General features: G+C 40.4%; 1 protein-coding gene, 1 long non-coding RNA gene and 1 other non-coding gene across 8 annotated transcripts in view; 1 reads left to right on the top strand and 2 right to left on the bottom strand.

Annotated features, from left to right (window-relative positions):
* Window positions 1-20,202, top strand: part of EPB41L4A (erythrocyte membrane protein band 4.1 like 4A) — a 249,881-nt gene extending 229,679 nt beyond the window's left edge. For 5 of the 6 annotated variants that reach the window (XM_045899935.3, XM_064596462.1, XM_064596465.1 and 2 more), the window contains 5 exons: window positions 11,508-11,555; window positions 12,156-12,224; window positions 13,270-13,380; window positions 14,645-14,726; window positions 18,070-20,202. In XM_045899935.3, the coding sequence (XP_045755891.1) occupies window positions 11,508-11,555; window positions 12,156-12,224; window positions 13,270-13,380; window positions 14,645-14,726; window positions 18,070-18,198 (439 nt within the window). In that variant the 3' untranslated portion in view covers window positions 18,199-20,202. The remainder of the gene's footprint in view (window positions 1-11,507; window positions 11,556-12,155; window positions 12,225-13,269; window positions 13,381-14,644; window positions 14,727-18,069) is intronic. The other variant, XM_064596463.1, reaches the window with a different exon arrangement.
* Window positions 20,203-20,555: 353 nt separating this feature from the next.
* On the bottom strand, window positions 20,556-22,346 carry LOC123861131 (uncharacterized). The gene is made up of 3 exons (XR_006794962.3): window positions 21,836-22,346; window positions 21,314-21,381; window positions 20,556-20,725 (listed from the first exon to the last, which is right to left on the bottom strand). It is a non-coding gene; the product is annotated as an uncharacterized LOC123861131 (long non-coding RNA).
* LOC123836755 (small nucleolar RNA SNORA13) lies at window positions 21,473-21,606 on the bottom strand. The gene has a single exon (XR_006789055.1). It is a non-coding gene; the product is annotated as a small nucleolar RNA SNORA13 (small nucleolar RNA).
* Window positions 22,347-24,689: the final 2,343 nt, after the last annotated feature.

The following is a 24,689-nucleotide window of genomic DNA, read 5'->3' as shown; positions in this document are numbered from 1 at the left end:
CTCATATCAGTGAGATCATATGATACGTGTCTTTCTCTGAACAAATTATTTTTATATTAATATTGTATCTTGCCACTCTGCAACCTTTATGTTAAATTGATTTCATATCTCTGGAAGCTTTTTAAAAAAATTTCTTAGGATTTTTCACATTTATAATCCTATTGTTTGTGACCAGAGACCACTTTCCTTTATTTCTAATCTTTTTTCTTTTTATTTCTATTTTTTCCCTTTATACGCTGGCTATATCTTCCAGTACAGTGTTGAATTACAATGTTGAATAGAAGTAGTAAGAACAGAGACCTCCTTAGCTTGTTCTCTTTCTTAGGGGGAAAACATTCAGTATGTCATATTAAGTATGATGCTAGCTGTAAGATTGAGGAAGATCATTCTGTTTCTAGTGTAAGAGTTTTTATCGTGAATGAGTTTGAATTTTGTTATAAGCTTTTTCTGCATCTGAGATGACTTCTTTATTCTGTTAGTGGGAGAATTACAGTGATTCAGTTTTGAATGATACATCCTTGCATTCCTGAGATAAACCCTCAGGGTCCTGATGTATTATCCCTTCTATATATTGCTGGATTCTATTTGATATTATTTTGTTAAGAAATACTGGTCTGTAATTTTCTTGTATCTTTGTCAGGTTTTTGGTAACAGGTTTTTACTGGTCATTTAAAATAATTTGACAAGTGTTCATCTTTTCTCCATATTCTGAAATAGTTAATGTAAAAAATTAGCATTATTCCTTCCTTAAATATTTGATATAATTCACCAGTAAAACCATCTCTGCCTGGAATTTTCTTTATGGAAAGTTTCAAATTACAATCTCAGTTTCTTGAACAGATATTGATTGATTGGGCCATTCTGATTTTTACTTGTTACGTGTAGGTTTAAGTATTCTTTAAAAAGAATTTGTTCATTTTATCTAAATTATCAAATCTTTTAGCAAAAATTTTTCATAATAATTCTTTAGTATCTTTTTAACATCTGTTGTGATACCACCTCTTTTATTCCTGATGTTGATAATTTGTGTTTTCTCTTTATTTTTCCCTTAATCTATCTTTTCAGAGAACTAACTTGGGTTTGTTGATTTTCTTTGCTGTCTATTTCATTGATTTCCACTCTTTATTACTTCCCAATATTCATTTTGTCTTTTATTTGTTCTTTTTTCATCTTCTTAAGGTCACACTCATAAACCTTTCTCCCTTTTAAATATAAGTATAAAGTTGTAAATTTCCCCCAAGCCCTATAGTTTTAACTGTATCTCACATATTTTGATGTGTTTTTATTATCATGTAGTTCAAAATCATTTTTAATTTCTTGTGATTTCTTTGACCCTAGACTTTTTTTTAGTAGTGTGTTGATTAATTTCCAAATATTACAGGATTTTCTAGATATCTCATGAGTATTATTGATTTCTAATTTAATTCCATTGTGATAAAAACAATCTCTAAGATTCCTTTGAAATTTATTGAGACTTGTTTTATGACCTAGCATATAATCTTTCATGATGAATGATCTGGTGGACTTGAAAAGAATGAGTATTCTCAGGCATTGGGTGTAGTCTATAAATGTCAAGTAGATCTAGTTAGCTGATAATCTTGTTCAGATGGTCTGCATCTTTTCCGATTTCTTTGTTTACTCTTCAATCAGTCATTGAGAGAGGGGTGTTAAAATTTCCAATAATGATTATGGATTTGTCTGTTTTACTCTTTAGTTCTGTCAGTTTTTGCTTCAAGATATTTTGTAGCTCTGATGTTAGGTACCTACATATTTGCAATTTTTCTGTCTCCCTGGTGAATTGACCCTTTTATCATTATGAAATGTCTTCTTTATGCTGATAATACTCCTTTCTCTGTGTCCACTACACACACAGACACACACACCCAAACTCTTTTGTGTGGGGGTGTCTGTGTGTGTGTATCCATTGCATCTTTTTCATGCTCTCTCTGCATGTTCTATCCTTTTAACCCTTTCATTTTTAGCTGAGGTATGTTTTTCTATTTAGAGCCCATCTCTTGATCTCTTGTAGACAGCATAGGGTTGGACATTTTTTTTTAAATCTACCTGACCATCTCCTACCCTTTAAATTGAATGTTAGTATATTTGCAGTTCATGTAATTATTAATATTTGGTGGTTTATGTGTACCATTTTGCTCTTTTTCCTATTTACTGTATCTGTTTTTTGTTGGTTTGTTCCTCCTTTCCTATTATATATCTTGTGTTAATTGAATATTTTTTGGTACTCTATTTTACTTGTAATTAACATCTTCCCTATACTTTTTATTATTTTTTTCTTTAGTGGTTTCTCAATGGCTTACAGTATGATTCCTTAATTTATCACAGCATATGTAAAATTTAGAAATATGTAAATTTAGAAATCTTGGAAAAATATAGCTCCATTTATCCCTCTTTGTCCTTTGTACTATTGTCATACATCTTATTTTTGCATATTAGTAGCCCCATGTTACAATGTTATTATCTTTGCTTAAACAGGAAGTTGTTTTTAAAAGAAATCAAGAAAAAAGGAAAAAAAGTTATAGTTATTGTAGTAGACAGAAAATAGTCCCCTAGATGTGTCCATATCTTAGTCTCCAAGACTTGTAAATATTTTGTTAGATGGCAAAGGGGAATTAAGGTTGCAGGTGGAATTAAGATTGTTAACCAGTTGACCTTCTGCCAGAGATCTTCTCCTGAGTTATTCAGGTGGGCTCAAAGTAATCTCAGGGTTCTTAAAAAGTGGAAAAAAGGACAGGAGAAGGAGTGAGAATAATTCAGTTTGAGAAGAATTCAATCTCTGTTACTGGCTTTGAAGATGGAGGAAGGGGCCACGAGCTAAAGAATGGGGGCAGCCTCTAAAGTTGGAAGAGGTAAGGAAGTGGATTTTCCCCTAGAGCCTCCAAAAAGGAATGTAGCTCTGTCAACACCTTGATTTTAGTCCAGTTAGACCTTGGTCAGATTTCTGATCTACAGAATTTTATGATAAGAAATTTGTGTTGTTTTAAGCCACTAAATTTGTCAGTGGCTACAGCAGCAATGGAAAATGAATACAGTTACCTACTTATTTACTATTATCAGTGTGTTCTGTTTCTTCCTTTAGATCTGACATTCTATTTTTCTTGCTTTAGCATGTCTTAATAGTACCAGTCTGCAGATGATACATAAGCTCAGTTTTGTGTGAAAATGTCTTTATTTTAACCCTTATTTGTAACATAATTTCACTAGCTATGGATTCCAAGGTGATGGGTTTTTCTTTCCCACTTAAAAGAGATGGTTCAGTTGTATTCTGGTTTCCGTCATTTCTGATAGGTCGGTCTTCATTCCATGGGCACTGTATGGACTTCATCTTTTTTTCCCGCTAGCTACTTTTATGTTTTTTCCATTATTTTTAGTTTTTATCTGTTTGACTGTGGTATAGCTAAATGTGGTTTTCTTTGTGTTTATCATTTATGTTTTTGTAATTTGATGTTTTTTTCCACCAAATTTCAGAGATTATTTTTGGCCATTATTTTTCAAATTCTTTTTTTCTGACCCATTCAGTCTTCCTCTTTTCTTGGGCATCCAATTGTATATATGCTAGACCATTTAGTATTGTCACACAAGCAAACAAGGTTTTGTTTTGTTCATTTTTAAAATCTTTTTGCTCCCCTTTTAAATTTTGATCATTTCTGTTGACTTGTTTTCAACCTCATCAATCTTTGCTCCCTGTGTTGTCCAATCTTCTCTTAAAGCCACTCTGAACTTTATACTTTCCTATTCTAGAATTTGTTTTGTTCTTTTTATTCTTTTCATTTCTTTGTTGAGATTTCCCATCTGTTAATTTGTTATGTCCATATTTTCCTTTAAATTGTTATACACATTTGTACAAGATGTTTTAAAGCCCTTGTTGGTGAATTCTCATGTCTGTGTCTTTCAAAATCTGTTTCTATTGACTGCTTTTATTATTTTAGATTATGATTATATTTTCTTATCTCTCTACATATACAGTAATTTTTTATTGTATGCTGAAAATTTTAGATAATATCTAGGAGGAGGTTTGGATTATGCTGTCTTTGAAGAGTCAGATTTTGTTCTGGCAGGCAGCTAAATTGTTGGCTATGCCTTTTTTTTCTTTAGAGATTTTATTTGTTTTAGAGAGAGAGCACGCGCACTCATGAGTGTGCACACGAGTGGGGGGAGGGGCAGAGGGACAAGGAGACTCCACACTGAGCTGAGCCCAAGGTGACAGGATCACGACCTGAGCCTAAATCAAGTCGGGCCGCTTAACGGACTGAGCCACCCAGGTGCCCCAATTGTTGGCTACTCTTGATCTTACTTTTTATGCTTGGTTTTATGCTTTGATAGGGTGGAACATTTTAGACTTGGTCATTAGCTTAGGATGTGTTTTTTACTTTAGGCTTGGTCCTTATTCCTAAAACCTGGCTTTTCTGGTGTCTTAATTGAATGTACACCGTGCTCAGCATGGCTTCTCCACAGCAACTGCATCAGAACTCTGTCTCCTACCACTTCCCACTCTCTGGGGTCTCTGTTCAGCTCTAAGCCTTGCAGCAGCTGCCCTCCATTAGAACTCACAGAGTCTTACCCTGCTTATGTAGAGATTATGTGCAGTGAATATACTCAGCCAACCTTAAGGAAAACCCCATACAGACTTCTGGAGTCCCCTTTTATATTTTATTCTGCACTGTAAATTCCATCCTTATCGATAGCCTTACATTCCGATCTCTGCCTCCCTAGCCCCATGAGACTGTAGCTGCTTGAGCTCCACTTTCCCTTTATGGCATTGGGAAGGTGCCCCCAGGCAGAACACTGAAGGGGGGGGTGGAGGGGGTGGGAGGGTTGGGGGTAAGGGGGTGGGCTTGCCTTGTGCTTCACTATCACAGGCTTATCTTGTCTGTTGCCCAGTGTCTGAAAAATAGTTGCTTGGTATATTTTGTTTTATAGATCTTGAGGAGGGAAAGGTTCATCTGATACCACTTACTGAATTGTGATCACAAGCAGAAGTTCAGGAATACTCTTTTAAGGTGGAGAAATATTTTTTTTTTCTCGAGCTCATGACCTTAAGATCAAGACCTGAGCTGAGATCAAGAGTCAGACGCTTAACTGACTAAGCCACCCAGGTGCCCTGGTAGAGAAATACCTTTAAATTGGGTATTGCTTTTATTAGATCAATTGAAATCAGAAAATAATGATACTTTAAACTTAAAATCTTATTTAAACTTTACTTTTAATCTTAACTACATGATAAAAATATCAGATCGGATAGAGGATTATCTCAAAAAAATGCAGTTGTATGAGAGCGCCCCATTAAGAGTTTGATGTTCTGGATTTTAGTTTTAAAGCAAACCATAAAAAAGATTTAGCAAATATTTGGGGTGACTTTATAACTGAACTTGGTTGATTAACAATATAGCTGATAGGGCCAAAGTGCAGTTAAAAAAATGACAAGTGAAGGGAAAAAAAAATCTTTTTGAAGAAGTTCCTTCAGAAGTTGCTCTGCCTCCTTGGTAAAAAGCAGATTGAGAAAGAAGACCTTCCCAACAGGAAGACCCATTGGGAAACTTCTGTGGTGGGCTAGTGTGAGAGGTGGTTTTAGCTGAGAAGATGGTGGTGGTAGAAATGAAGAGAAGTGAATGGAAAGACATTTTGGAAGTAGTGGTGATGGATGTGGAGTGTTAGAGGTATTTTGGATGAATTTTCACTTTGGGGCTGATGGATGGAGTGGGTAGTCATGAGGTTTTACTGAGGTCGGGTGAGATGAGCTGGAGATGTGTGGGGAGAGAGTATTAAGATTTTTTTGTTTTGGGCGCCTGGGTGGCTCAGTTGGTTAAGCGACTGCCTTTGGCTCAGGTCATGATCCTGGAGTCCCGGGATCGAGTCCCACGTCGGGCTCCCTGCTCAGCAGGGAGTCTGCCTCTCTCTCTGACCCTCCCCCCCCTCATGCTCTCTATCTCATTCTCTCTCTCTCAAATAAATAAAATCTTTAAAAAAAAAAAAAGGTTTTTTGTTTTGTTAGGTTTGAGAAACCAAGTGGGCAATCAAATCGAAATGTCAAGTAGGCAACTAGATAAAACTGTTAAAACTCTACACGATGATGGAATACCTTATTTGGACACACTGGGCCCTCTCTTATTTCAGCTATGACATTAAAAATCTGAGATTTGTTGACAACTAAGGAAGTTATCTGCTGGGTGCTGTTGTCAGACCTCTGTTGACATTCTGGGCCTCCCCGGTGTTAGTTTACTGCCTAATCTCCATGAACTCCCAGTGTCATGTCTACAAACAGATAATACCATTCTCACAGAGTTTTGCTGAAAATTCAGGTCATACTTGAATTCAGGTACCTGTGACATCATACTTGCAATTACAGTTACTATAATTAGTAAGTTCTCCAGATCTTAGTTAATCTCTAGAAACACTGTAAGGTATTGACTTTTTTTTTTTTCCTCGAGATGAGGAGGAAGGGAGATAGATATAAAGAGAGTAGGGTGGGGCCAACTCACATGAAGATTAGAATTTGGTTCTATGCAAATTTAGGAACCACTACTGCTTTTTTAAAAAATGGAAACATGGCTAGAGCAGCATCTGAGAAAGTAATTAAAATTGTTCTTCACATATACTTATATTTGGCATTTCAGATACACAGTAAACCACTTACCTCTCAATTACTCCCATATTCTTGAATTCCTACTGCGCTGTCTATAAATTGTCATACGGAGGTATATCCACTAGGGGTTTAGAATGCTATGATACATCATTCACACATGCTTCATTCATTTTATTTTTTTTAAATTCCTAGTGAAAAGCTAAAAAGCTGTATTTATTATAAATACCAGAGACATACAATAGTATGAAATACAAAACCCCTCTCTCCTAAAACACGTTAAACTATAATGAGATTGGATCTCATCTAGGAAGTCATTGAGAAGTGCAGTTCTTTCTAGTACATTTTGCAGCTGCATTGCCATGACATTCTTGTTTACTTATCATTAGAAAACTTTGATGAAACTTCTTTTCTCTATGAGTAACCTTTACTTATTGGGATATTTGAAAGAGGCATTGAAGCCAAAACAATAGTTCTCATAGGTCCCACTTGTGTGGGTGAGAAGGCTCAGGCTCCCTCTGGTGGTGATAATGACTCACAATTTTTATTGAAAAATGATGATGCCAGAATGAGATTGTCAGGATGAAGTGATGTTCCCAGTTAAACACCAAACAGAAGTCTGATGCCTTAAAGATTGAGCATGCAGGTTTTGGAAGTGACTCTTGAATGATCTTCAGCAGCTAGGTTGCTGGGCTCTGTGGCTTCCTAATCCTTCTTTAATTCTGACATGGGAAGGGAGGAAAAAGGGAAGGAGGGGAAGATTAAGCTATCTCTTAATCATGTCTATTCTGACTGCTCAGGAATATGATGAGGAATATATTTGTTAAGGGCTTTGAATTTTTAAAATAAAGGTGTTTTATAAACTTACAGTATTCTTAGTAACATTTTCAACTCTAAATTTCCTTTAAGAGCAGTGTTCAGTAGTAAAATCACAAAAATAAGTCAAATGCTACCACATTTATTATATTTTTTAGTATAATATGGTACACAAAATATAGTGTACTCTACCCTATAGTATAATATATAATGTTTTCTAGCTAATATAATTGGAAGGTTAGGGTGATATAGAAGACTACGTGCATTGATAGGGTTTAAACCCTTTGTACAGTCAACTGGGTGACTCAGTCGGTTAAGTGTCTGAGTCTTGGTTTCAGCTCAGGTCGTGATCTCATGGGTCATGGGTTTGAGCCCCACATGAGGCTCCACACTCAGTGGGGAGTCTGCCTGAAAGATTCTCTCCCTCTACCCCTCCCACCACTTGTGTGCTGTCTCTCTCTCTAAAATAAATAAATCTTTTTTTTTTTTTAAATATACCCTTTGTAGATTTATGAAGTAGTATTCTTATTTTAGGGTTTTGGAAGAAAGGAAGATGATGATTCTAAGTGATACCTCATCAAACAAATTTCTCTGAAAAATGAATATTTAAATTGGACTATTGATATAAGGTGTGGATGAGGGATGTTTGTTTTTTTTTTTTGAGAAGTACTGGACTAATATTGGACTTAATGTGCGTTTTTTATAGAAATAGAACATTTCCTTAGGAACTTATTTGGAGAGTTCAAGTAAAAAATCTGCATAATTAAGGGCCTTTTAATTAAGAAAAATGGCTGTCGGAATCCCACAGCTTTCTAAATCTACAGAATGATGTTGAGCCGCAGATCCTGAATTCATCCTAAATTATTGATTAAATGTATGCAGATGTAAGCATAAAAATAATACATTCCTCATTAGCATGTTGCCTGTGTTTACATCTGTTAAATCACAGGTGGTCTAGGAATTGGAGGAAATTAGGGCTTTTTTTTTTTTTTTTAAAGATTTTTTATTTATTTATTTGAGACAGAGAGAATGAGAGAGAGTGAGTCCATGAGAGGGGGGAGGGTCAGAGGGAGAAGCAGACTCCCTGCCGAGCAGGGAGCCCGATGCGGGACTCGATCCAGGGACTCCAGGATCATGACCTGAGCCAAAGGCAGTCGCCCAACCAACTGAGCCACCCAGGCGCCCCAGGGCTTTTTTTTTGTTTCCTTAGCTTTGGAACTTCTCCCTGCCCTAAAGCTGCTTGAGACCACTGGCCATTTCAGAACTCAGTTTCCTTAAATATATGACTATTATAGATGCTATAGAACTGAAACACATAGGCTAAACTTCTGAATCTTTTAGGATCATTATTTATGGCTGGAAGGACTAATGTTCCCATTTGGGTTAAGATAACATTTCTGCTAACTCTTACAAGATGGGACTGAAAGGCATTGCCTGTGGAATCACAACAATAGTAATTTTTTAAAACAGGAAAATACATCTATGTTTTTTTTTCTTTTTTTTTTTTAATAGTTTTCTTCTTTTTTTTTTTTTAAATTTTATTTATTTCTTTGAGAGAGAGAGAACACATGAGAGGGGATAGGGTCAGAGGACGAAGCAGATTCCTTGCCTAGCAGGGAGCCCGATGCGGGACTCGATCCCGGGACTCCAGGATCATGACCTGAGCCGAAGGCAGTCGCTTAACCAACTGAGCCACCCAGGCGTCCCCTTGCTGTCATTCTTTACAGCACTGTTTCAGTATCCACATAATGGATCTTTGCAGTGACCTGGCCTCATAGTCCCTCCACCCGACCATAGCTACTTTACTTTCAGGTCAAACCTTTGACCAGTCATTTCCGATCTGGGGCAGTTCTGCCTCCATGAGACGTTTGCCAATGTCTGGAGACAATTTTTGCTTGTCACCCTGGGGAGGTATTAGTAGCATCGTGGGTAGAGACCGTAGGTGCTACTCATCATCCTACGATGCACAGGACAGCCCTCGATAGCAAAGAATTACCTGACCCCAAATGTCAGTAGTGCTGAGGTTGAGGAACCCAGGTCAACTCAAAGATAGCCACACTATCGCATCTTTCAGAGATAAGAATGATTATCAATAGAACGGCCTCCCAACCTAGATATGATGTAATACTTTAGACTGTTGGGTGACCTTCTGTGAGAATCAGATGCTGGTGTATAGTTGAAACAGAACCATCTTTCCTCTGGGAATGGAGTGAGTAGCTTAGTGCTTTTTAATATTAGCATCTTCTCTGGTAGTATCACTTCGTGGGTTATCATATTGTCCAGTGAATCACACCAGCCAAATGTAGGAAAGGCAGATTTCTTACAGAAAAATCCTTCCAAAGAAGCATTTCTTCTTTTTTTTAATATCCTTTTTTGTTTTTTTTAAAGATTTTATTTATTTATTTGACAGAGAGACAGTGAGAGAAGGAACACAAGCAGGGGGAGCGGGAGAGGGAGAAGCAGGCCTCCCGCTGAGCAGGGAGCCCGATATGGGGCTCGATCCCAGGACCCTGGGACCAGGACCTGAGCCGAAGGCAGATGCTTAATGACTGAGCCACGCAGGCGCCCCAAAGAAGCATTTCTTAAGATTTTTTTTAAGCATATAATTTTATTATATAACAACATTAACATTTAACAATAATCACGTTTTATATGTTTGAGACCAAGGCTTCATCCCCTCCCCTTATCTTCCATGTTTTGATTCCTTTTGAGTTGATTAAAAGACCTTTACAGGTTTTTTTTTTTCCCCCACAAAGGAAAAAAAAAAAGACCACTTAGTCAATTTAATTGCTAGAAAGTAGCTTATTGTATTCTGTGGGCTCAGAAAGCCCTACCAGAATGCCTCAGTGGTGCCTCATTAACTGAGAAAAATGAAAACAATGGTAATATCATCTGTAGAATGTGATATTGAGCCCAAAATGTTGACACAGATTATGAATGTACAGTTCCACAGGACAGAGTATTGCAGTGGCTTTGCAAACCTCCAGGCCTTTTAATTGTTAGGGTTTGGGTCCTTTCTTTGGGCCTTTATTAGGCTTTGGTTCTGTTGAAAGGATGAATGAAAGCTTATCATTTTCTCACTAGGAAAAAACGTCATTCTGTGCAACAATTGCAGTGATAATAGATTTCTAGAATTCATTGCTATTATGGGGAGGGTGAACACAGGAATGCTGACTTCCAATTTCTCATTCTAGGAAATTAAAAGTAGTGGTATAATTTCTACTCAAGTAGCTTTTGGAGAAGATATTGTGGGGTATGTAGATGGGGATGGAGAAGGGCATATAGAGGGTGACAGTACGAGCCACACATAGATTCCAGCATTTCTGGGCCCGTGCTTTTACCCAGAAACACAGTGTCAGATGTAATATGAAAGGTGGGTCACTAGCACAGTCTGCCAGGTCTGAGCTGTCCCACCATTTCCTTTTCCCTGTGGTTGCTGCTTCCAGTAGGTAATCACAGATCATGTTGAGAATCTTTCGTATTAATAGAATCAGGATGAGTTCTTTGCCTTTACTTAGAAATAGCCAGAAGGGGGGCGCCTGGGTGGCTCAGTCGTTAAGCGTCTGCCTTCGGCTCAGGTCATGATCCCAGGGTCCTGGAATCGAGCCCCACATCGGGCTCCCTGCTCGGTGGGAAGCCTGCTTCTCCCTCTCCCACTCTCCCTGCTTGTGTTCCCTCTCTCGCTGTCTCTCTCTGTCAAATAAATAAATAAAATCTTTAAAAAAAAAAAAAGAAAAGAAATAGCCAGAAGGACCAGAAACAGAAGCCCTGAATCCTCTTCATTGTAAAATCACCACTGGAGGGTGTGTGGATTTGCTCCTAAACTTCTAAGCTCTATTCATCACATAAAGCCCTGCCTGGTTGTGGCTGGTTGTTCTGTGATTTTCTTCAGTAGTGTTAGCAGATAAATTATCCAGTGTCTCTATACTATCCCACATTGGCTCTCCCTGCCCGGTCTTTTCTTGTCTGGTCCCAGCTGGCAAATAAGAACTTCAAGGTCTGAAAACTAGGAATGTTGCTCTGCTAAAGTTAGCTGTGAGATTGTTAGATGAAGCATGTTTGTAGACATGAGCGGTGTGTTTTCTCTTTATAGGAGGAGCCCTGATATCCAAGCAAAAGAAGAGTTGTGGAAGCATATTCAGTAAGTACTGCTTTTTTTCTTATTATTGTTCTAAAACCCGTGTAGTGTTAAGGCATTTACGAGGAAGACCACTGGACACCAAGAGGCACCCTCTGGCTGAAGCCTGTCCCATGGTCTACTTTGCCATCATTGTGTGGAACACCGCCCTCCCATGGTGGTGCCTTCTCAGGCCAGCAGCCCCTCTGTAGGTAGTCCTCTCTTTAGACCAGTTAGCCTTGCCTGTAAATGGGCCTCAGACTGGCCAATAGTTTACAAATAAATACCAAGGAAAACAGATTCAGAAGGAAAAAAGATGCCTACTGCAGGGGAGAGAAGCCGATTTTTTGTAGGGAGATAATGGGTGGAGAGTCCTCTACATTCTGGATATAGAAAAACTGGAAAAAAAGAAGAGCTATAGAAAAGGTTCCCCCCCCCCCCCCCGTTTTTCCTTGAATACATTCTAGTTTTTTAATCTTTGTTCCTGGCTTATGTTTCTCTTAGTTTTACTAACGTTGTGTTTTGGGACACGATTAGGAAGGGAAAACCCATCTGCCGATTGTGAAAGCTATTAGTATTTATATCAGCATCATAACTTTAATTTTCTTGTACATTCCCTTCTAGAAAGGAACTTGTGGATCCTTCTGGATTGTCTGAAGAACAATTAAAAGAGATTCCATATACTAAAGTAGAGTGCGTATGTCTTTGAAAATCTTTTCACAAAAGTTTTATTAATACTTATTAGTAAATAATCCATTCTTACTCTTCATTGGTGTTCCATGAAGTGCTTTAATTTGTCTTTGCGTTTTAACTAAAATTACAACTTTAGGGAAAGAGGTAGAAAAGGGTGTATTAAAGCTAATTGATATTCTGTCCTACAGTCACTATCATCTATTAACTGCCTGTTTGTATGTGGTAGCTACAAAGGAGCTTTTGATGATTAATGTCAGTTTTAAAATAAAAATTCCTTTTTTGAGATATTCACTGATTGGTAACAATGTTTCTTCTTATTCATTACTTTAATGCCCAGAGAATTATATTGGCCACAAATCCTTTCATATAAGCCCAACCCAATCCCTGTCATAGAACTAGCACATTGAACATGCTTCATGGAAGCATAACAGGACTCCCTAATCATTCAGTATAGGATGCAGCATAAGATGATCTATTTACTCTGTTTTCTGCCCCGCTATAATTAATTAAGAGAAAATGGGATTCTACTTCATTGCTTCATGTCCCTCTGTAACCCATGCTTGCTTCCCACTCTGGTCAAACAGCAGGTTTGTACACACCCTCCCCAACTCCCATTCCTGCCTCTCCTTATCTTTGGGCCAAAGATTGAATTCTTAATGACAGGCTAATTAGTAGCTAGGGCAAGGACCAACTTTTTCTGGTAGGAATGCCATTTTGTCTGCATTGTAGGTTTTTTTTTTTACACACTTTTGGAAAAAATTGAACTGGGAATAGTTTCATTAAAATTTTTTCATTTAAGAGAAAATATATATATACCCACATACATACAAATACTAGAGTGTCATTTTCATGTATGGTCAAAGGAGAAGTGTTCTGTTGTTAGCTTGTGAAATTTAAACCACTTAGGCTTTACAGGCTCAGAGGGATCAAGTTCTTTTTAAACTCTCGAAGTCTTATTCTTCTGTGGTTTCCACCTTAAGGGAAAATTCCAAATTATCCTGTTCTGACTTCTGGTTTGTTTCCACATTTTTGGTTGCTTGTTCAGGACTCAAGGTGACCCAGTCCGCATCAGGCATTCCCATTCGCCGCGAAGTTACCGCCAGTATCGCCGGTCCCAGTGTTCAGATGGAGAGCGATCTGTTCTCTCAGAGGTGAAGTAAGTAGGCAAGCGTGAGTACATCATCCCCTCCATGGTTCCGGCTCCAGAACAGCACAGTATAATGGGATTTTCTGCAATGATGGAAATGTTCTGTATCTGTGGCTATTATTTGAAAGGTGGTTAGAGTGACTGAGAAACTGAAAATGTAATATTATTTTTAATCAATTTAAATTTAAATAGCCCTGTACGGCTAGTGGCAACCATATGGGATGATGGCACAGAGCTAGACTATACTTGGGCTAAATCATGACACCTCCAAGCTATGCACTGAAACTTTTATTTATTTATTTTTAAGATTTTTATTTATTCATTTGACAGGGATAGAGAGAGAGAGCATGCCAGAGAGCACAAGTCGGGGCAGATGGCAGAGGGAGAGGGAGAAGCAGGCTTCCCAGTGAGCAGGGAGCCCGATATGGCGCTCGATCCAGGACCCTGGGATCATGCCCTGAGCCAAAGCAGACACTTAACTGACTGAGCCACGCAGGTGCCCCTGCCCTGAAACTTTTAGAAGAAGAAGATGTATGAACTATTCTGTTATGAATAATGCATCCTTATTTGAGAGAAGTGGCATAAGTTTCTTTCTGATCAGAGGACATTTTCTTTTACTACAGTAAATATGTGTTGCAGTCATTTCTTTGTATTTAGTTTTTCTTTTGAGGAAAGTGACCATTTCTCACACTATGGTCACAATAGGTGCTATATTTTAAATGAATATGCTAACGAAATAATTATGCATCATGTACTTGGTATTGCTGGGTAGGAATGTTAATCATTGAACTCTGAATTAAGGCTCAAAATTTTAAATTGGGAGATAGACTAACAATAAATTGGGAGGTAGACTAACCCAGCAGAGAGAGGTATAGGCCAGGTTTTATTTTTTGTTTTGTTTGTAAAATGTAGAGCCTGGCTATTTATAGCCTCATAGGTTTATAGAAAAAGAATAAATGGCCAATAAATGCTTCTCTGGAAACAAATCAAAAAGCCATTTATACATGTCACAGTAACAAAAGCACATGGGAACCACACCTGTTTTATTCTTGGTTCTCTTATTTATTTGCTGTGATTTTAAACAAGTTACCTAACCTGCTCAACTTAATTCAAAAACATTTATTAAACACCTCTCTGTGTAAAGCACTGTGTAGGCACTGTAAGGAATATGAAGGTTTATAAAACATGCTTTCTATCCTGTAATCCTCTTCCAGCTCAAGTTGGGATTCTAGGTACTGTTTCAATCCTTAATTCTAAAACAAATTCTCTGCAGTTCAAAAACGGATCTTGTACCTCCACTCCCTGTGACCCGTTCTTCAGATGCTCAGGGTTCTGGTGGCTCCACGGTTCATCAGGTTGGTAATGAAGTTTTAAGGTGTTGGTACTGATGACAGTTTTTCAGAAGCACTTTTCTGAAAGGTCTTTTGGGGGAAATAGAGCAATGAATCTCTAACTTCACTTTGAGATTCCGTAATTTTAAAAGAAGGTATACCGAGTGTGGAAGAAGGAAGGAGGGTTACATGATCAAGGCAAGGCACGACGTGGGTAGAGTTATGTTAGAAGTGAGAGCTAGAGCTAGTGCAAGGTCTCAAGTGATCTGATGCTTGGAGCAAAGCCAAGGATAACAGAGATGGTAAGATTGTTTGGAGCCAGAATGAAGAAACAATGGTTTCACTAATTAAAAAAAAAAAAAAAAAAATTCTTTTAGATGTTTTTTGAGCCAGAGAAACAAGGAGAAAGTGATAGACTCACAGCGGGCAGATGTTCTATTGTTAGAACTAATGGCAGGCAGGAGAATTACTCAAGTCCTATTTCATTTCTGTCTTCTCCATCAAAGAGAATTACTTTTATTCTGGAAATGTTTAAGAAAATGTGGTTAAAAAGGAATTCAAGGACATAGTAGAGCATCTAGCTGCCTTAACAAAATCGATTTAATACTCAGCTGAATTAGATAGATCAGGAGAGCACTGTCACAAACATATTGCAACAAGGTGTTTAACACCATCTCTCATGGTAAATAAGAGAAAATAGTAGGTTGTGTAAGATCATTGGATGGATTTATATCTGGTTAAACCTTCACTCTAAGAACAAAGTTGATGTTTATAATGGATCAATGTCAGCCCACTGTTCGCAGTGCGTGGTTTTCAGTTTTTAGATCCTGGATCCCTGTGGAAAGCAATTATAACTGCTGTTTCTGTCCCATAAAAATGCATGTAAGCACATACATAGTTTTGTATGTAAATTCAGGGAGTTTATGGACAACTTAAGAAAACGGACTCCAGCGTTACTTGTCATATGCTGCCCTTTGTTTCTCCTGATTCATTTTTGTCACTGACTTGTGCAGGGACAGAAAAGCCTGTGCTGATTTAACTTAGGCTCCCTGGGAAGAGAGTCTGAGATTGAGTTTTACAAGGAGGAAGTTTATTGGAAAAGACTCTTAGGATCAACACTTGGGAAGTGAAAGGCAAGAGTGGAAGTGTGTGGTGTACTCCCAATAAAGCATCAGCTGATTCCACAGGGAGCTCTAGAGCTGAGATGGTCCATTCAGTCCCTCCCACCTGGACACAAAGCTCTTGGGCCTTTACACACTCACATTCACCATGGAGCAAGTCACTTGATAAGGGGTGCCCTGGGGGAGTTTCTGGGGAAGGGCTCAGTTTTTGAGCTGTAGGGCAGCCAACACTCCCAGCAGCTGGGGGAGTGAATGCCTCAGTTCAGAATGGAGATCAGGGTAGTTGATCCCAGCTTCCACCAAAATCTGCCTCATTTTTGATTAGATAGATCTGGGAGAGCTAACAAGTTGCCCAAACAATTTGTTTCAAGTCAGTAGTAGTTTTAAAAAATTTATATTCAAGATTAGTTTAGGCTTTGCATTCAGATTGACCTGCATTTTTGTCTCCTTGTCTCCACATAGCACTTGTGTGACTTTGGACAAACCGTTTAACTTCTAAACTTCAATTTTTGTACAATGTAGGTAGTAACCCTGTTAAGGTTACTATGAGGATAAATAAGCATTATTTGTCAGAACTTTTTGAAGTTGGACTCAGTACAAATAAGAATCTTATTTTATCATGGTTTTGCTTTTCCAACTACTCTAGACTCCCTAATCACCATCACTTAGGAATCTCCAACTTAGGCACATTGAGAGAATAGCTCTCACTTTGCTGCGTACAAGAACAACTCCCATGCATCTTCTTACCAGTGGCACTGATTCTAAGCTTCTCTGTGTGACACCTTTGACTTTGAATTCAACAAACATCTAATGAGCAGATGTAAAGAGTGACAGGCACTGGTTGGGTAGTCAGCAGACTAGTCTATAGGCTAAATCTGGTCTGCCTGTTTTTGTACAGCCCAGGAGCTGATAATGGCTTTTCCATTTTTAAAGGGCTGTTTTAAAGAAAGGGTGGGGGAGGGGGGCAACATGTAACAACAACCAGATGTAGTCCACAGTCTGGCCCTTCACAGAAAAATATTTGCTGACTCCTGGCCTAGACATATAACACATAAAACAGGCAAAATTAAAAAAATTAGGTAAGCATTATGAAGAAACAAAGGGCTGAGTTAGCAAATCAACAGGTGACCTCACCTTATAGAGATGAGTGGTCAAAGAAAGCCATCTCAGAAACCTAAGTGTAAAGCTGAAACCTTGCAGGGGAGGAGCCATCCATGTGCAGAGGGAAGAGCGTGGGAGAAAACAGTCTGTAAAGGGCCTGAGTGTTTGAGCTGAAAGCCCTGTGTGGTCTCGGCCTGGTGCGGGTGGGGGCAGATAACACAGGGCTTTAGACACCACGGAAGAAGTCTGGATTTTATTCTAAGTGCCAAAAAGAACCCATTGATCTGGCTGCCATGTGGAGAAAGGACTTGAGTGACATAGGGAAGCAGCAAAGCTGCATGTCCTAGTTCTGCCAGGGTGCCAGAGGTCTGGTAGTGTCTTGGCCTGCCTCCACCTCACCTCACCATGCAGAAGGCTGGTAAAAGTGAGATGGATGAGGGACTCTGATTCACTTTATTTCCTTAAGATACGCAGGCAGAGGGGACAGGGTTAATGGTAGACTAATTTACAAGGTAGTGGCTTGTTTTAGGTAACCTCCTTGCTCCTTTTCCAACTCCTGTATTAAGCTTTCCATCCCCCTGCACTGACACACTGTAGGGTCCTTCTGATTATCTAGAAATCTTCCATTTCCAACAGATGTCTCACACTCTAAAATGATCTTGATTCAACCTTGGAGCTTAGTTTAGGAGTAACTACACAGAAAAATGACACTTAATTGGCATACTTGACTTTTTTTTTTTTTTAAAGATTTTATTTATTTGACAGAGAGAGACACAGTGAGAGCAGGAACACAAGCAGGGGGAGTGGGAGAGGGAGAAGCAGGCTCCCCGCTGAGCTGGGAGCCCGATGCTGGACTCGATCCCAGGACCCCGGGATCATGACCTGAGCCGAAGGCAAACGCTTAACGACTGAGCCACCCAGGGGCCCCGAGGACTAATTTTCATGCATAAAGTGTATTATGCATGTTACTATGATTTAACTTTAAAGATTTAAAGCCTTCATGTTGTAACTTGAATATTCATTGAACTTTTGATATTGTGAAGCTTTAATATTTTGTGATTTGAGGTCTTGATTTCTGATGTATTAATAAAACTGATTTCACTGTTCTCTTCTCTGAACCTTATCTTTTGAATACTTTTTCCTAGAGAAGAAATGGATCTAAAGATAGCCTGATTGAAGAAAAATCTCAGACATCTACAAGCAATCTAGCTGGAAAACACACGGCAAAAACAGTCAAAACTGTCCAAGCTTCACGCCTCAAGATAGAGACTTGACGATGCCCAGGAAGAGGGGCCTGGGGTTGGGGGTGGGAGGGGCGTGTGCCACCTGTACTTTCAAGCTGTGAATTGTTAATTATTCAAGTATCTTGGACCTGCAAGTGCTTCTTCGGGGGAAAAAAAAATCCAACCTGTTGCGTCTTTTAAAGGTTTAACAGCATTATTTGTGCTGAAGGGCCTTTTTTTTTTTTTGGTAACTGGAATAGTCTTGTGAAAACTCATTCACTGGATGCCCTATTTTCCCTCCTGGAGACTCCAAGTATCTTGTGTCCACGACCAAGACCAGATGCTTCCCATCAGAGCTCTGGCATCCGGGTGTGCAGCTGCCTAGCTGTGCAACAGCACGCGAGTGGACGAAAAGGTCCTTCCCACCTCTAGCTGGATCTCAGCCTGTGCACAGATGTATGAAGACGGGAGACCTCACTTGCAGACTGCAGATGTTTTCATTCATATAAATATGTTCTTTGTAAGACTGTATTTTGTGGTGTTAAGTTCCACTGGTTATTTACAAATGTAAAAAGCTTTTAAGTGTTGCTTTTAATTTCTAGTGTCCTTGTGTTTTCAGAAAACAGACTGTGTGGATTTCAGTTGACCTCAGCTTATGAATTCACGACCCTCAACCACAAATGGTCCCTCCATCCTGCCTAGCTACCGAACTCCCCCAAAGATGAATTCATTTGAGGGTGACTATCACAGGGAAAGTCAAGTACTCACGCAGGACATCTCACCACCTCCCTCCCACCACCTCCTCCAGAGCTGCCACCAACACTACCCGTCCCCACACCCATGCTCTGGAGCCCGGTCTCCTTTGGCCTTAGCTCTGTCACCTTACTCATCTCCGCTAGATCCTTGCGACTTGGTTTAAACTGTTAACTCTCCCACCAACTTTCACAACCACAAATCCCTCCCCAGTTCTCTTTCTTCAAGTTTCTCAAAAGGGTTATCGGTAGCCTGTGTCCTCAATCCATCTCCTAATCTTGATTTTAAACTGCTAAGATTCTCCCCCACTGCTCCACTACAGACCTCACTAAAACTACTTTGTGTACCAAATCCCAAGGGTAACTTTTAGGCTGCCTTGCAACATTTTTAGTGCAGTATTCCATTGTTTTCTACATTTCTCGCCATCCTTTACTGCTCTTCAGTAAGACGCTATTCTACCTCGCCAATTTCTAACTCAAAAGCTCAGTCCTCTCCCTCTAGGTGGATCTCATTTATGCCCATAGCCTTAAAGTATTCCTATAGCTTAGTCTATAGATCAGTGTTCTGCCAGAAAGCCACTTAAGATGTCTCCAAGGCAATCCCAATTCAACTAGTTTAAAATGCTGCTCTCTAGCTGGATTTAGGACCATTATGCTTGTGAATGTGCAAGAGACCACACACCTAGCAGTCGTTATAGACACCTCCCCTATTACCAAGTCCTGTGAGCTTTGCCCTCTACAGGTAATAATCTCCACAAATTTTACCACCCTGGTCCATGGTGTTTGTCTCTTGCCTAGACAACCGCTGTATTCTCCAACTGGTCCACCGCATCCTTTCTCTGACAGATATTAACTATCCTAGGTTTCCCCTTGCTGTAAACAAAGCTGTAAACGATCTGGTCTCTTACCTGCTGTTTAGGCTCGTTTTGTAATACTCGGGGCTCAGCTAACAGCCACCTTCAAGCCTCATTAAGCACTCATTTATAAATCAGGGCACTTAAGAGGGAAAGTAACTACAACTATCACAAATCTGGACCTTTTCTAGCCCAAGGCCTCTGCACATGCCATCCCCAACTTTGCCTTGCAAAAATGACACCTACCCTTAGGCTCAACTGCTTTCTCAGGTTTCTTTGTCTTAGTCAACTCATGCATGGGACTTGTCTCACAAAGTAAGTTTTATATTTGCAATGACATTTCTGCCATTCAACTCTCAGCTTCCAAAGGGAGGAACTGTTTTGCTCACCCTTGTGTTCCCACTTCCTAGTACATTATTGAAAAGTTCAATAAATTTTTTCAATGCTCAGACTATTTGTTCTTTCCTGAAAAGTGAAGGCAGAGGATGTGCTGACTGCCATCTAGTAAAAATAAAAATGCAGTGATAATGTAAAACACCTGTGACCTAGAAACCAGCTAGTCTAGTTCAGTTCATCATGCAGAAGGCACTGAAAGAAAGCACTTATTTCTTCTTGGGTGTAGCATAAACCTCTATCTCACAAGGCTATTCTTAACTGGTTGCGCTGAATACTAATCTTAACTACTGAGATTTAACCATTTTGAAATTGCTGGGGGAGGAAGGAGAAACCCTTCTTTTCCCTTTGATCTTTCAGTGAAGAATGCTATTTGCCGGTAGTTAATTACTTAATACACAAGCTTCCACGAAGCACAATGAAATATTTATTTGTAACCCTACTGTTTTAAGTGTGTATTTATAGACTGTCCAAAAGCAGTAATTTTAGTACCCCTCAGGCTCCTGGGAGTCTTAAATGATCCAAGCAACTCTTGTCAAGATTTCCTATGATGTTTTTGAATTCTTCATCAAGGACATCCTAAAAAACAAAATAAAGCATTCAATTTGACAAGCAAATATTCACCTGTATCATCACTTAATTAAACAATTCATACTTCTCTGAATTGCATTAAGTTATGCAGGTCTGGACTCAGCTTTAAATGTCCACATAAAACATACCAGAGGTTTGGCTAAGTGTTTGAAATTTAGGTACTACACACAGAAATACGTTATCTTAAAATTTCAAAAATAGGGTGCCTGGGTGGCTCAGTTGGTTAAGTGACTGCCTTCAGCTCAGGTCATGATCCTGGAGTCCCGGGATCGAGTCCCACATCAGGCTCCCTGCTCAGCAGGGAGTCTGCTTCTCCCTCTGACTCTCCCCCCTCTCATGCTCTCTGTCTCATTCTTTCTCTCTCAAATAAAAAAAATCTTAAAAAAAAAAAAATTTTTCAAAAATAAGCTAGGAACAGGCCACCCTATTTGCTGTTAACTTCACCTTGTTGACTACAGGTGTTGCAGTACTAATTTAAGCTAACACCCACTAGAAAAGGCACCCCAATCTAGAAAGGTAAAATTTGCATTAGGAGTAACCACTTTAGGACAGAACTACAAGGTAGCATCACCCTACCTTAGGTCACCTTTGTGCTCCCAGTGTTCAGCTGGCAGCAGTCTTTGCTTCAAGCATCCAGCTTTCACCTGCACAAAATTTAAAAACCGTTAAGAAAAGCTACACACACTTCATGTTGGCAAACTCAAGACCACATGTGTAAACTAATGTAAAAGCATCAACTGTTACTTATGCAGCTCCTCCACCAAAAATACCAAATTCAAGGGCAGGAAAAGGCTGCAAAGTGTTTAGTTTATGCCTTTTTTGACACCACATTCACTAGTTTCCAAAAGTGAACGGGCAACACAAAGGCTACAAGAAAACTGCGTAAGGACTGCTCTATCCATGGCACAAAGTTGCTGACCCCGTAATGAACTGTCCTGCGGGTTAGAGCTGGAAGGGGATTAATTACAGCTGTAGATTTTCCTTTACAATTCAAACCCCAAACTAGGTAACGAGAACTGCAATTTAAAATATTTTACGCGGTTAAAACTTTCAAGCTGCGAGGCAACTGGTTTTTCTTGCACGAACATGCAAACTCACCTGCAAAGCTGAGGACACTCTTTCGCCGAGTTCTGCGTCTTGAAACAACTATCAAGATCTAAACCTTAAATGGCACTTTACTCCTACGTTGACTTGATCTCAGCTGTGATGCCGTAGGCATACATGCCTACCCATGGTGAGGCCATAGGTAAAAAACATCCCCTGCTTACATGAGTATCTCCCTGACACGCAGTCGATGACCAATGAAATCAAGTGCGCTCAAACCCATCCATCTCCCATTTCCTGGCGTGGGTACGCAGCCTGGGGGCCGCTTCGGAGCCTCCTGCGGTCCACCGGCAACGTGGGCGAGGCCAGGCCGCTGCCGTCCGCCCCCCACGGACTCAGGGCCCGGGATCCTCGGGGCCGGCCCGGCTGCGAAAGGCGTCTCACCACCCTCAGGGCGGCCGGGCGCGTCAGAGGCCGAGAGGCCGAGCCCGCCGAGGCCCCCGCCATTCCGGAAGACGGAGAGCAGCTCCGCGCGGCCCCGGCGCAGAATCAGGAAAGGCCGTGGGCTGCTCCCACAATGCTTTTCTACGACTGGAAGGACCCACTGTCCTGGGGGCGCGGGGAGGACGGACTGTACCACCGGCCGCCGCGCCCTCGCGAGACGCCGCCGTGTGGCGCGAGGGCGAAGTGCGCAGTGATTGGCCGTGGGGCGGGGCTCCAGGGGGAAAGAAGACGGAGGGCGGGGGCTCGCGGTCTCGCCTTTGCGCTGTGCGGCCAGTGCCTTCGCCCAGGCAGGTTTTCTTCCGTGTGGATGTGCACCCGCCCCGCGCCCAGTGTCGGGAGCATGTGGTCAGCGCTGAGCTGCGGGTGTAGCTCAGAGGACCTGAAACCTCGTGTTCTTCAGTCTCCGGCTGAGGAAGAGTAAGGTCCTTCATTCAAAGACTAGACTTGGAGAGTACTTCCTAGCTTCAGGCTCTGACCTCAGTGCCTGGGAATCAGGTGTGAATGAGCCCGACCGGCGTCCTGGCTTACGTTCTAGTTGGGCCAGAAAGGCACTAAACAGGTGACATGGACACGGTAGGTCCAGATAGCGTAAGTGCCAAGGAGGAAAAAAAGGAGGTTATGTGGCAGAGCAGGCTGTCCGATAGAAACATAGTGCGAACCACGAATTCCATTTTAAGTGTTCGAACTGCCACAAAAAAGTAAAAAAGAACAAGTTAAATTGATTTCAGTAGTAACTTAACATGTAATCAATATAAAATCATTGATGATTAATGATACGTATTCGTGATATATTTTGCTTAAAAGTCGGTGTATATTTTATACTTCCAGCACATTTCAGTTCAGACTAGTCACATTTCCAGTGCTGAGAAGCAGCCGGTGGGGCTGGAGCAGCCCGAGGAGTGCAGAACGGCCTAAGATGCAGCGGAAGAGACAGGTAGGAGCAGATCATATGAGGCTTTGTACTTGCGGTAGGAGTTGGGATTTTATGCTGAAATTTTAGAGTTGATTAATTATTACCACAGAAATGAAGCAGAGGTTGTTAATTGGCTTTTTGCCTGATAACCTGAACGCACTGAAGGGATAGAGACTGCAGTGAGATCTGCTGTGTGATAGCCAGGGGGTCTCCTTGCTCCTGTAGGTCCTAGCAGACTCATCAAGAGAACACATCCCAGCACCTTTCCTCGTTTCTTTGAGGCTAGTGAAAGAGAGAGAGAGAAGGAAGAAAGGAAAAAGAAAATTCAAGCCCGCATCCCACACAAAGACTAGCCTGAATGATAACAGCAACTTGGGGACAATTGGGGACAGACAGAAGGAGTAAATGTGTAATGATCACAAGAAAGGAAATAGCGCAGACCTTTTTTAGGAAGCCACTGTAACATCTGGGGGAAAAAAGGTTGGGGAAGGAGGATACTTCTAGGAGTATAATGTCAAGACATTGAATGGTACAGTGTGGGGTTTATAACAAATCTCAATCTTGCCTTCTTGCTAGGGAACAGTCAGGGAGAGAAATTTCCCTTGGGCTGGAGCAGCCAGCAGACCTGGGTTTATATCCAGCTCTGACACTTGTTCTTCTAGGCAAATAACCACCTCTTTGAGCCCCAAGGTTCCTCATTTATAGGATAATAACTATACCCATGAACCACATGTTAGTTTAAAGAATTAAGAAAGTCTTGCAGAATCGTCTAACACCGTGTAATACATAGTAACATACAACAAATGACTCTCATGAGTTTGGCTCTTCCTCTTGTTTATCCCCATTCCAGGTGTGGAATCTTCTTGGGTTGAGTTCTTAAGGAAAGGAGAAATATGTTGATGTTTTTCTTTTAATGGCTTGACATTTTTGTTCCCACCTTACACTTTCCTATTCTCCCCTTTATATTTCTTTCCCAAACTCTGGATGGTTCAAGAGTAGATAGAGGGGAGGCATTTGTTCCAGTTATTGGATTAGTGTTGGTGTCAGGAAATCCATTCTAAATTCTTCATCTTTCTGTCTACTTCAACCTCACACAGCCTGATAAGGAAAATCCAATAGTTAAACCAAGGCAAGCAGCATGGACAAAAGAAAAATTAGAGGATATTTTCTGCCTAGTTTTCCCATCATCTTTGCCTACTGGGGCTGAGGCATTATGTAAGGACGTGCAAGCTGCGTGTGGTGTTAGTGCAAACATGGAACAAGCTGGGGTTCCTTGTGCAGTAGGCAGAAGCATGGTCCCCCAAAGATGTCCACATCCTCATCTCCTGAGCCTGTGGATGTTTCATTATAGAGTAAAAGAGGCTTTGCAGATGTGATTAATGTTGGGGACTATCATATGGGGAGATAAAAATCGAAGAGGAAGGCAGAAGAATTAGAGATGTGGCAGAAGAGAAGGCGGGAGAGGGACTCAACCTTCCACTGCTAGCTTTG

The sequence above is a fragment of the Mirounga angustirostris genome, unplaced genomic scaffold (assembly GCF_029215605.1).
Source record: "Mirounga angustirostris isolate CCGP_5_RB_7025 unplaced genomic scaffold, mMirAng1.0.hap1 SCAF_7, whole genome shotgun sequence".
Lineage (NCBI taxonomy): Eukaryota > Metazoa > Chordata > Mammalia > Carnivora > Phocidae > Mirounga > Mirounga angustirostris.
Note: the sequence above shows the minus strand (reverse complement) of the source record. Positions and strands in the feature narration are given on the sequence as shown.